At 36.7% G+C, this 13,673-nt stretch overlaps 1 protein-coding gene across 1 annotated transcript in view; it reads right to left on the bottom strand.

The window, feature by feature from the left end:
* LOC105724028 (fibrous sheath-interacting protein 2-like) overlaps window positions 1-13,334 on the bottom strand; it is a 46,942-nt gene extending 33,608 nt beyond the window's left edge. Inside the window, exons 1-3 of the mRNA XM_064372048.1 lie at window positions 13,271-13,334; window positions 4,045-4,241; window positions 2,503-2,602 (exon numbers count right to left, since the gene is read on the bottom strand). Coding sequence (XP_064228118.1) covers window positions 2,503-2,602; window positions 4,045-4,241; window positions 13,271-13,328 — 355 coding nt within the window. The 5' untranslated portion in view covers window positions 13,329-13,334. The remainder of the gene's footprint in view (window positions 1-2,502; window positions 2,603-4,044; window positions 4,242-13,270) is intronic.
* Between the last annotated feature and the right edge of the window lie 339 nt (window positions 13,335-13,673).

Genomic DNA, 13,673 nt, shown 5'->3' with positions numbered 1-13,673 from the left:
AAGGTCCTAGACAGAGAGAAATAAATGAAAAGTGAATCCCAACTAAATAGCAGCAAGCTATTTTGTAGAAATTGACAAGTTTTTAAAATTTGTATAGAAAGCAAAGGCTCTAGAATAATGAAGTCAACTTGGCATAACAACAAACATTGGATAACTCAAACCACTGAATTTTAAAACTTATTTTAAAGCCACAATAATAAAGAAAATGAAGTATTTGCATAAATACAGATAAATGCATCAATCTGTGATCACTTTATATTTTCAAAGTTGCCAAAGCACCTAGATTCATACAAGATAAGTTAGAATCCTCCTGTTTTCCCAGGTAGCAAGAAGAGCTATCAAACACCACTAGAATCATGCCAGAAATACCACTAGAGCTATAATTAAGGAGCTTTCATTGGCCAGAGGTGTTACAACATGAAGACAATGAGAAGACCTTAATGATGATCCACTTTTACTTAACAAACAGTAAATACATTTTCTCTTCCTTATGACTTTCTCAATTTAACAATATTTTTTCTCTAGTTTACTTTATTGTAAGATTATAGTATATAATATATATAACACACACAACATATGTTACTCCACAGTTTATCTTATCAGTAAGGTCAAAGATGAGCTGTTAGTAAGTTTCTGGGCAGCCAAAAATTAAATGTAAGTTTTTTACCGTGCAGGAGGTCAGTGCTCCAACTCTCAGCCCTTAATGTTCAAATGACAACTGTACTTCTGGTTGTTCTATACATAATCACCAAAACATGGAAACAACACCAAACTTCAAATTTCTTTCAGTTCAAGGATGAATAAACAAACTCTGATGGATCCATGCAATGGAAAGGAACAAACTATTGACACATGCAATAACTTGGATGAATTTCAGGGGTATTATGCTGAGTAAAAGAAGCCATTTTCATGAAGTCAAATGATGTAAAATTCTATTTACAAAACATTCTCCAACAGAAAAATATATCCATGAGAACATAGCACTATTTGATAATAATCCCAGAGGTAACATAACTAATAATCCCAGAGGTAATTTGGGATTATTAGTTGGGAGAAGGAGGGTGTGACTGCAAATAAACAGGGTGAGGGAGATTTTTGGAATATTGGACTGTTCTATATGTGATTGTGATCGAGGTTACACAAATCTATACATGTGATTGTACACGTAATTGCACAAAATATTCCATTTTGCTTTAGGATGATTTAAAAAAACAAAATAAATGCCTTGAGATATTTTCTGAGAATGAAAAAATACAGAGACAAGATAAGGAGCTGCAGCAGGAAATTCACTTTGAACTCTGCCTGGAGAATCACCAGCTGCAAAAGTGTGTGGGGCAAATTTCTCGTAAGAGTATAGAGGATGTGACACTGTTCTGAGTTCACACTCATGACGCTATGATGAAATGGAAACCAGAAAGACCTGATTATGGTGCATGGGAAATAGGGGCACCTCTAAAAATGTATGACGTGTGATGTCACTATTGTGTATTTCTGAAATTCGCAAGAAGACTACAATGACACATATACCCTTCACTGAGACTGGAGAGTAGCTATACATAACCGCTCACACCCAAGGCTGATATGAATCACATTACTTTACATTTCATCTTTCAATAAAGTTAAAAGTTAGGTAAGTACTGAACTTTAGATGCTGATAAATGCTTGCTGAAACAGTCAGAGCTTCATTCAATAGGTAATAGCTTTAACGGTGGAGGAAGAAACCATCAGAACAGAGTTTTAAGCATAACAAGCAACAGTACAAAATGGATCTGAGGCAGGTAAAAAAAAGTCAACAAAGGCTAGTTGCTAATCTACTGCAGTGACACAGGAAAGCTCTGACCTCGAAATGGGTTTCATGGGATACTATGATGAAGCTGCATGGAAAATAATCAGCTTCTTTCCTGATCATACACAATCAAAGATAGTTAAATCAAGTCTACAGTTCTGCATTCTGGCCATGAAATTGTAGCTAATATCAGAAGAGAAAAAACCATTGTAATTTCATAATGTTATAAATAAAGGAAACTGGTAGAGACTGGGCATAGCAAAGCCATTTCTCCCTGTAAACTTACTTCATTTTTTCTCTCTTCATTTATTTGTTCCTTCTTTTTTTCCCTAATTCTCTACCTTCACCCTTTCTTACTGGTTGGCAGTATAATAGAACACAATGTTGCTATATAAGAGCAGTTATCTTAGGTACAAGTTTGTATCATTTCAGTAGTTATTTTAAATATAGGGAGGTTGGTTGGAACTACAGTACAGGCAAGCCTGTCCCGTGAGCCAACTGATGAGATTGTTATAATTTGTTATGATTGTTACATATATGCCTACTTTTCAACTTGAACTGTAATACAGAAATGCCTAGAACAGTGTCTGGCACAAAAGGAGTAGCAAGTGTAAATACACAGAGGATTACAAAAGGATATTTAGGTAGATAAGCATTTCCTACTTAGCTACATCATCTTTTAATGTTCTCACATTCACCATGTGTTCCATCTTTACCTTCATGCTTCAACGTATTTTTCCCCGTTTTGTTTCTTTTGACACCAGTAGCTTGTATTTTTTGTAAATCAGCCCCTTTTTTTTTAAGAACGTGTTGTTTCTGCAATATTAAAGAAAATGTATTGGTTAATATTAACTTGTCATTAGAAATGTAAAACAATTTATTTAAAATGTCACAATATATTAAAAATGGATTATCAGTCCTGTCTTGACTTGTAATGATACAAAAATAAGAGAATAACAAAGGGTAAATTTCCCTTGTGATCAAACACAAAGAATACATTTAATACACAAGCAATTTGCCTTTCTACACATCGTCAGAGTACTAATCCAGTTTCTGATCAGATAGAGTATCATATCCATGGCTGCCCTGGTGAGCTAAAGTAATTTCTCAATCATCATCAATTGGAAGATTCCTGAGGGCTTACCCAAATATCATTCAGGTCTACCAGACATAAACATAATATAGTACATAAAATGTGATTACCCTTTGTGAATATCTTGGCTACTGTTGAATGTACTAGAAAGAAGATAAATGCATAAAGAAAAAAAAAAAAAACCCAGAGGTGGGCGTGGTGGCTCATGCCTGTAATCCCAGCACTTTGGGAGGCCGAGGCGGGTGGATCATGAGGTCAAGAGATCGAGACCATCCTGGTCAACATGGGGAAACCCTGTCTCTACTAAAAATAAAAAAAATTAGCTGGGCATGGTGGTGCGTGCCTGTAATCCCAGCTACTCAGGAGGCTGAGGCAGGAGAATTGCCTGAACCCAGGAGGCAGAGGATGCGGTGAGCCGAGATCACGCCATTGCACTCCAGCCTGGGTAACAAGAGCAAAACTTTTAGCAAGAAATAGATTAGCACATGTAAAACAACTACCCAAGACTACAGTAAAGACCTTCCTAAAGGACTGGGGAAAACAGTCACTGGAACCTACCTAGGTGTAAAAAATATGCCTATTCCCACTAGAAATATTTCACTGTAAAGCTACACTGGAAAAACTTCATAAGTCATAAGGCTTTGAGTAGAGAACTAAGATGGGTTTTAACTCAGTAGCAGGGAACAACTAGCCCCAGATTAAACATGGCTCTGGCCCCACCAGCAAATCATAAAAGGCAAGACCTGTATAATCAAATTGTTTCCAAATAAATTATCTACATCCAAAAATTCTAAATAATATTTATAAGAACATAAAAATATTCAGTATACAAAGTAAAATTTATGTCTGGCATCCAATAAAAGAACACTAGGTATAAAGAAACAGGGGAGTATGACTTATAAAATAAGTAGATCAATACTTCCACTCCAACCAAAGACACAGAAGAATCACACAGTCAGGCAGGGTTCAGGGCCTCCTGAAGTCCTCCCACTTCCCGGGTCACCAGTTCCCCTGGCGTCCCACACCTTCCAGTTGTGGCTGGTACAGTCTGAGTCATTGCCACCAGCCCCAGGCGTGACAAGAGGGCGGCCTCCTGAAGTGGAACAGTTGGGATCCTTGAGACCCTTGCTAGAGTGTTGATCCCTGCCCCCACTCCCCACCATACCTGCAGCCCCCGGAGGAAGATGCCACCTGGCTTGCAGTGAGTCCCGTGTTGGCACTGCTGTGCATCTGCCCCCAGGGGGATGGCATCTGCCTTGGTGATGGTGACATGGGCAGGCTTGAAGCAGGTGCAGAGGTCCGGCTCCACGGTCGGCAAGGGCCCCATCGCTCTCCTTCTCTTGCCTGTGGTTGCCCCTCTGTCTAGAACCGACCAGATCAGGATATTATGAGAAAAGCAAATTATAACCCAACCTCTCTCAAGAACCTAGATGTTAAAATCCTGAATAAATTGTTAGTAAATTTAATCTACACATGTATAAGAAGAAAAACACATGATAGATAAAATTGATTTAATCAAGGGTGTGTGGTTGTTTTAACAATAAAATATCATAGTCTTAACAGACACATAAAACATATTTTTAAATGCCCACTTTCACCACTAATAAGAAAGTTTTACATGTTAGAAATAGAAAGATGCTTTCTTAACCTGACATTATTGTCTACCAAAAGATCACAGTGCCTATCATATGAAATGAGAAATTACTTAAACACATTTTTCATTAAGAAAGAAGAAAGGCCAGGCACAGTGGCTAGTGCCTGTAATCCCTGCACTTTGGGAGGCTGAGGTGGGGAGATCACCAGAGGTCAGGAGTTCGAGACCAGCCTGAGCAACATGGCGAAAACCTGTCTCTACTAAAAATACAGAAATTAGCCAGGCATACTGGAGGGTGCCTGTAATCCCAATTACTCAGGAGGCTGAGGCAGGAGAATTGCTTCAACCTGGAAGGCAGATGTTGCAATGAGCTGAGGAGAATTGCTTCAACCTGGAAGGCAGAGGTTGCAATGAGCTGAGGACCATGCCATTGCACTCCAGCCTGTGTGCCAGAGTGAGGCTGTGTCTCAAAAAAATTAAAAAAACTTGCATCCCTCAGACAGAAATCAGACTTTTTTTTTTTTTGCATATCCATGAAACACTTAAAAATGTCCTGTATCATATCACATACTTAGCTATAAAGAAAATTTAACAACATAAATGAAAAGAGATTTAAAGCCGAGGCTTTTTGATACTAATTCAAATAAATTAAAAATAAATAATATAAATGTTACCAAAATCAACAATGTCAATGACTAGAGATTTAATTTTCTGGTACTAATTCAAATAAATTAAAAATAAAACTGTTATCAAAGTTAGAAATGCAAGAAACATGCACCAATGTAACTATTACATTGAAAGGGATTCTTTTTTAATTATACTTTAAATTCCAGGGTACATGTGCAGACCTTGCAGGATTGTTACATAGGTATACATATGCCATGTTGGTTTGCTGCATTCATCCCCTGTCACCTACATTAGGCATTTCTCCTAATGTTATCCCTCCCCAATTCCCCCACCACCTGCTATCCCTCCCCCTAGTACCCCCCAGCCCCACAATAGGCCTCACTGTGTGATGTTCCCCTCCCTGTGTCCCTTTGTCCATGTGTTCTCATTGTTCAACACCCACTTATGAGTGAGAACATGCAGTGTTTGGTTTTCTGTTTCTGTATCAGTTTGCTGAGAATGATGGTTTCCAGCTTCATCCATGTCCCTGCAAAGGACATGAACTTATCCTTTTTTATGGCTGCATAGTATTCCATGGTGTCTATGTGCCACATTTTCTTTATCCAGTCTATCACTGATGGGCATTTGGGTTGGTTCCAAGTCTTCACTATTGTAAACAGTGCTGCAATGAACATACGTGTGCGTGTGTCTTTATAATAGATTGATTTATAATCTTTTGGCTATATACCCAGTAATGGGATTGCTGGGTCAAATATTTCTAGTTCTAGATCCTTGAGGAATTGCCACACTGTCTTCCACAATAGTTGAACTAATTTACACTCCCACCAACCCCAGTGTAAAAGTGTTCCTATTTCTCCACATTCTAGCATCTGTTGTCTCCAGATTTTTTAATGATGGCCATTCTAACTGGCATGAGGTGGTATCTCAATGTGATTTTGATTTGCATTTCTCTAATGACCAGAGATGATGAGTATTTTTTTTATATGTTTGTTGGTTACATAAATGTCTTCTTTTGAGAAGTGTCTGTTCATGTCCTTCACCCACTTTTTGATGGGGTTATTTTTTCTCGTAAATTTGTTTAAGTTCTCTGTAGATTCTGGATATTGGGTCTTTGTCATATGGGTAGATTGCAAAAATTTTTTCCCATTCTGTTGGTGGCCGGTTCACTCTAAGGATTATTTCTTTTGCTGTGCTCTGCACAGCAAAAGTTTAATTAGATCCCATTTGTCTATTTTGGCTTTTGTTGTCATTGCTTTTAGTGTTTCAGTCATGAAGTCCTTGCCCATGCCTAAATCCAGGATGGATTTAAACATAAGACCTAACACTGTAAAAACCGTGGAAGAAAACATTGACAGGGATTCTAAGAGGGAAAGTAAAAAATACACAGAAACCAATGAAAAGCAGGACAACTAACATCAAAATGTTCAGTGTTGAATTGTACATTCAGAGTAAAATATAGAGCAGGAAGGCTGTTATTATTTTAAAATAATTTTTTATATTTTCTTATTTAATATTTGAGGGGGAGTCTTACTCTGTTGCCCAGGCTGGAGTGCCCTGGCCATGATCATGGTTCACTGCAACCTCTGCCTCCCAAGTTCAAGTGATTTTCCCATCTCAGCCTTTCAAGCAGCTAGGACCAGAGATGTGTGCCACCATGCCTGGTTAAGTTTTTGTATTTTTGGTAGAGACGGGGTTTTATCATTTTGCCCAGGTTGGTTTCAAACTGCTGAGCACAAGCAACGCACCTGTGTTGGCCTCCCAATGTTCTAGGTTTACAGGCATGAACCACTGGAGCTGGCACAATAGAATTTTTAAATATAACCATAACCTAGCAAGGTTAGGTGGCCCACACCTGTAATCCCAGGACTTTGGGTGGCTGAGGCAGGCAGATCACCTGAGGTCAGGAGTTCAAGACCAACCTGGCCAACAGCAAAACTCCATCTCTACTAAAAATACAAAAATTAGCTGGGTGTGGTGGCACACACCTATAATCCCAGCTCCTCAGGAGGCTGAGGCAGGAGAATCCCTTGAGCCCAGGAGGTTGCAGTGAGCTGAGATCTTGTCACTGTACTCTAGCCTGGGTGACAGAATGAGACTTTCATCTCAAACAAACTAACTAACTAACTTACTAAAAACCCACAGAAACAAAACACAAAAATTCCACAATTTTGGAAAATATAGTTTACAGATGGTGTGGGTAAAGCAGTATTTCTGGTTCTAGATCCTTGAGGAATCACCACACTGTCTTCCACAATGCTTTAAATGTTTTGATAGAATTTACTCGTGAAGTCTTCTGGTCCTTGGCAATTTTTGTTGTTGTTGTTGTTGTAGTTGTTGAAAACGTTTTGATTACAGATTCAGTCTCCTTTTTCATTATTGAACTGTTCAGAGGGTCTGAACAGTTTTGGTAGGTTTTATGATTCCAGTAATCCATTCAATTCTTTTAGTTTATCCAATTTGTTAGTCTATAACTGTTTATAAGAGTTCCTTATTATCCTTCTTATTTTTGAAAGATATATTAATATGTACCTTTTTGTTTGTGATTTATCTTTTTTTCTTAGTCTAGCCAAGGGTTTGCCCATTTTATTTTTTTCAATCAATTCTTAGTTTTGTTATTTTTCTTATTGCTTTCTAAGTTTTCTATTTTATTTATTTATGACAATATTTATTTCTTTTCTTCTTATGACTTCAGACTTACTTTCTTCTTTTTCTAGTTACTTGAGGTGTAAAGTTAGATGAATTGAGATCTTCTTATTTAATGCTATGTGTTTATTGCTATAAACTACTCTTATAGATCTGTCTTTGTTGCATTCCACAGATTTGGGTATGTTGTGGGTTTTGTTTGTTTTGCCTGGAGACCATTTTAAAATTCCCTTTTGGTTTCCTCTTTGACCTAATGGTTTCTAAAGAATGTGTTGTTTAGTTTTAATTTATTGGTGATTTTAAGTTTTCTGCTTTTCTTCTGTTATTGATTTTAAGTTTAGTTCCATTGTGGTTGGAAAATATAAATGTAATTATTTTGATCTTAAATTTTTTTTTTTTCTTTTTTTTTTCCGAGACGGAGTTTTGCTCTTGTTACCCAGGCTGGAGTGCAATGGTGCGATCTTGGCTCACTGCAACCTCTGCCTCCTGGGTTCAGGAATTCTCCTGCCTCAGCCTCCCGAGTAGCTGGGATTACAGGCACGTGCCACCAGGCCCAGCTAATTTTTCGTATTTTTAGTAGACACGGGGTTTCACCATGTTGACCAGGATGGTCTCGATCTCTTGACCGCGTGATCCACCTGCCTCGGCCTCCCAAAGTGCTGGGATTACAGGCGTGAGCCACCGCGCCCGGCCTGATCTTAAATTTTTTGGGATTTTTTTTGTAACCCAGCATATGATCTCTTCCACAGAGTGTTTCATGTATGTTTGAGCAGAATGTGTGGCATTCTTCAGTTAAGTGCTAATTTCTGTGCATGTCTCTTAGATCAATTTGGTGTACAGAAGTAAAATTATTTCTATTTGCAGATGACATAATCACATACATAGAAAACCTTAAGACTCACTTAAAAAAAATGTTAGAATGAATGAGTTCAGTAAAGTGGAAGGATACAAAATCACCACTAAAAAATCAATTGATTTTCAGTGACCAAACTACCCAAAGACAAAACTAAGAAAGAAATACCAGCCCACTTACAAAAACAATAAAATACTTAGAAATAAACTTAATTAAAGGGATACAAGACTTGTACAGCAAAAATTAGAACCCACTGGTGACTGAAGTTTTAAAAGACAGATAAATGGAAAAACATCTCAGGTTCATGAATTAGAAAAATTACATTGTTAAAATTTTTATACTACACAAAGTGACCTACAAATTCATTGCAATCCTAATAATATTCTTGATAACATTCTTTACAAAAATATTTTTTAAATCCTAAATTCATACAGAACCACAAAAGATCCTGAAAAGGCAAAACAATCTTGAGCAAGAACAAAGGTATGCAATTAGGCATAACATTTTCTGATTCAAAATAGTGTATGCTACAAAACCACAATGACTAAAACAGTATGATACTGACATGAAAACAGACCTATAGTCCAACAAAATAGAATATAAAACCCAGAAATAAATTTACATATCTGTGGTTAACAGATCTTTGAAAAGGATGCCAAAGAAACCCAATGGGTATTTTAAACTAAATCGTTTCAAATGTTCTCACCACAAAAAATAAATAAATATTTGAGGTGAGATACAGATATAGATACATAGATGCTAATTAGCCTTATTTGATCATTCCACAATATACACATGCAATGAAACATTCCAGTATGCCATATAAACACAGAAAGTAACCATTTCTTTCTTTTTTTCCTTTTTTTTGAGATCGAGTCTTGCTCTGTCACCCAAGCTGGAGTGCAGTGGTGTGATCTTGTCTCACTGTAACCTCCTGAGTTCAAGCAATTCTCCTGCCTTAGCCTCTTGAGTAGCTGTGATTACAAGTGTACACCACCATGCCTGGCTGATTTTTGTATTTTTAGTAAAGATGGGGTTTTACCACGTTGGCCAGGCTGGTCTCAAACTCTTGATTTCAAGTGATCTGCCCATATTAGCCTCCCAAGTGCTAGGATTACAGGCAGGAGCCACTATCCGTCCAGAAAATAACTATTTTTAGCAAACCAAATCCAGCAGCATATCAAAAAACTAATCCACCACAATCAAGTAGGTGTTATTACTGTGATGCAAGATTGGTTTAGCATATACAAATCAATCAGTGTTATTCATCACATAAACAGAACTAAAGACAAAAAAACACATAATCATCTCAATAGACACAGAAAAGACTTTTGGTAAAATTCAACATCCCTTCATATTAAAATCTCCCAAGAAACTAGGTATCAAAGGAATATACATCAAAATAATGAGCCATTTATAATAAACCACAGCCATTATCATACTGAATAGGCAAAAGCTAGAAGCATTCTTCTTGAAAACTGGCACAGTTAAGGTTGGGCCTCTCTTACCACTCGTCTTTAACATCGTATTTGAATTCCTGGCCAGAGCAATCAAGCAATCAAAAATAAATAAATAAATAAATAAATAAATAAATAAATGGCATCCAAATAGGAAAAGAGGAAGCCAAACTATTCCTGTTTGCAGATGACATGATTCCATATCTAGAAAATCCCACAGTCTCAGCTCAAATCTACTTACACTATTAAACAACTTCAGAAAATTTTAGGATACAAAATCAATGTACAAAAATTACTAGCATTCTTAACACCAAAAACAGTCAAGCTGGGAGCCAAATCAGGAATGCAGTGTCATTCACAACAGTCACAAAATGAATGAAATACTTAAGAAATGCCACTAAACAGGGAGATGCAAGATCTGTGCACTGAGAATTACAAAACGCTGCTTAAAGAAATCAGAGATGACATAAACACATAGAAAAAGATTGTATGATCATAGATAGGACAAATCAATATTGTTAAAATGACTATGCTGCCCAAAGCAATTTACAGATAAAATGCCATTCCTATCAAACCACCAATAACATTCTTCACAGAACAAGGTAACATTGTTTTAAATTTTATATGGAACCAAAAAAAGAACCTGAATAGCCAAGGCAATCCTAAACAAAAGGAACAAAGCAAGAGGCATCAAGCTACCTGACTTCAAACTATACTATAGGTCTGAGGTAACCAAAATAGCATGGTACTAGCATAAAAATAGACACTCAGGCCTACAATCATCTGATCTTTGACAAAGCTGACAAAAACAAGCAATGAGGAAAGGATAACCTATTCAATAAATAGTTCTAGAATAACTGGCTAGCCATATGCAGAAGATTGAAACTGGATCCCTCCTTATACCATATATAAAAATCAACACAAGATGGATTAAAAACTTAAATGTAAAACCCAAACTATAAAAACCTTGGAAGACAACAAACGTAATACCATTCTGGACATAGGAACTGGCAAAGGTTTCGTGATGAAGATGCCAAAAGCAATTGCAACAAGGGCGAAAATTAACAAATGAGATCTAATTAAAGAGCTTCTGCACAGCAAATGAAACTAGTAACAGAGTAAACAGACAACCTACAAAATAGGAAAAATATTTGCAAACTATGCATCTGACAAGAGTTTAATAGCCAGCATCTGTAAGTAACCTAAACAAATTTACAAGAAAAAAACCACAAACAACCCCATTAAAAAGAAGGCAAAGGATATGAACAGACACTTTTCAAAAGAAGACAAACATCCAGTTAGCAGCATATTTTTCAAAAGCCCAATATTACTGATTATTAGATACATTCAAATCAAAACCACAGTGAGGATACCATCTTGTACCTGTCAGGATGGTTAGTATTAAAATGAAAAAATAATAGATGCTGACAAGTTATCAGAGAAAAGGTAGCACTTATACATTGTTGGTGGGAGTGTAAATTAGTTCAACCACTGTGGAATGTAGTGTGATGATTCCTCAAAGAGCTGAAAACAGAACCACCATTTAACCCAGCAATCCCATTACTGGCTATATAACCAAAGGAACATACGTAATTCTATCATAAAGACACATGCATGTGTATGTTCACTGCAGCACATTACTGACAATAGCAAAGACATGGAATCAACCCAAATAGCCATAAATGGTAGACTAGGTTTTTAAAAATAGGGTGCATATTTTAAAACACCATGGAATACTATGCAGCCGTGGAAAAGAATTAGATCATGTCCTTTGCATGAACATGGATGGAGCTGGAGGCCATTGTCCTTAGCAAACTAACACAGGAACAGAAATCCCAATCCTCATCTTCTCACTTATAAGTGGGAGCTGAATGATGAGAACACCATGGACACAAAGAGGGGAACAACAACACTGAGGCTTACCTGGGGGTAGAGGGTGGGAGGAGGGAGAGGATCAGAAAAAATGATGATTGGGTACTAGTACTAGGCTTAGTACCAGGGTGATGAAATACAAACCCTCAAGACATAAGTTTATCTGTTAAACAAACCTGCACATGTGTCACTGAACCTAAAATAAAATAAAAATTTCTTAATAAAGAAAATAACTATTTGCCAATTAAAAATAAAATAAAACAATATAAATATAGACAATAACTATTTTCCAATTAATAATAACACAAAAAAGAAACAATAGGGAAAGATAATTTTTTCCATAAATGTTGTTGGGAAAACCGTATGTCCACAGGCAGAAGAATTAAATCGGATCCTTACTTCACATCATATATTAAAAAAGCAACAAAAAATGAATTAAAGATATAAATGTAAGGCCTTAAGGCATAAAACTGTAAGAGAAAACATACAAAGCTTCTTGATGTTGATCTAGGCAATATGTTTGGATATGGCACTAAAAGCACAGGCAATAAAAGCAAAAATAGAAAAATGAGATTGTGTTAAAAAGTTTTGCATTGCTGTAAAACAATCCACAGAGTGAGAAAGCAACCCACAGAATTGTGTAAAATATTTATAAACCATATGTCTAATAAGGTGTTGTTATCCAAAGTAAGAAACTGAAACAACTCAATGGTGAAAAAACAACAACAGGGCCGGGCGCGGTGGCTCACGCCTGTAATCCCAGCACTTTGGGAGGCCTAGGTGGGTGGATCACGAGGTCAAGAGATCGAGACCATCCTTGTCAACATGGTGAAACCACGTCTCTACCAAAAGTACAAAAAATTAGCTGGGCATGGTGGCGTGTGCCTGTAATCCCAGCTACTCAGGTGGCTGAGGCAGGAGAATTGCCTGAACCCAGGAGGCGGAGGTTACGGTGAGCCGAGATAATGCCATTGCACTCCAGCCTGGGCAACAAGAGCAAAACTCCATCTCAAAAAAAAAAAACAAAAACAAACAAACAAACAAAAAAAAAACCAAAAAAACAAACGATATTACAAATAATGAGCAAAATACATGAACAAACCTAAATAAATTTATCAAACAAAGGCATGCAAATAACAAAAAAGTATATGAAAGAATGCTCAACATGACTAATCTCAGGGAAATACAATCAAAACCACAATAAAATACCACTTCACACCTCTTAGAATGCCTAAGAGTGTAAATACACAGAGGATTACAAAAGGATATTTAGGTAGATAAGCATTTCCTACTTAGCTACATCATCGTTTAATGTTCTCACATTCACCATGTGTTCCATCTTTACCTTCATGCTTCAACGTACTTTTCCCCGTTTCATTTCTTTCGACACCAGTATCTTGCATTTTTTGTAAATCAGCCCCCTTTTTTTTAAGAACGTGTTGTTTCTGCAATATTAAAGAAAATGTATTGGTTAATATTAACTTGTCATTAGAAATGTAAAACAATTTATTTAAAATGTCACAATATATTAAAAATGGATTATCAGTCCTGTCTTGACTTGTAATGTTACAAAAATAAGAGAATAACAAAGGGTAAATTTCCCTTGTGATCAAACACAAAGAATACATTTAATACACAAGCAATTTGCCTTTCTACACATCGTCAGAGGACTAATCCAGTTTCTGATCAGATAGAGTATCGTATCCATGGCTGCCCTGGTGAGCTAAAGTAATTTCTCAATCATCTTC

This window comes from Aotus nancymaae, unplaced genomic scaffold, assembly GCF_030222135.1.
Source record: "Aotus nancymaae isolate 86718 unplaced genomic scaffold, 86718_ANA_hifiasm-v0.15.2.pri h1tg000267l, whole genome shotgun sequence".
Classification (NCBI taxonomy): domain Eukaryota; kingdom Metazoa; phylum Chordata; class Mammalia; order Primates; family Aotidae; genus Aotus; species Aotus nancymaae.
This window is presented reverse-complemented; position numbering and strand designations above follow the sequence as displayed.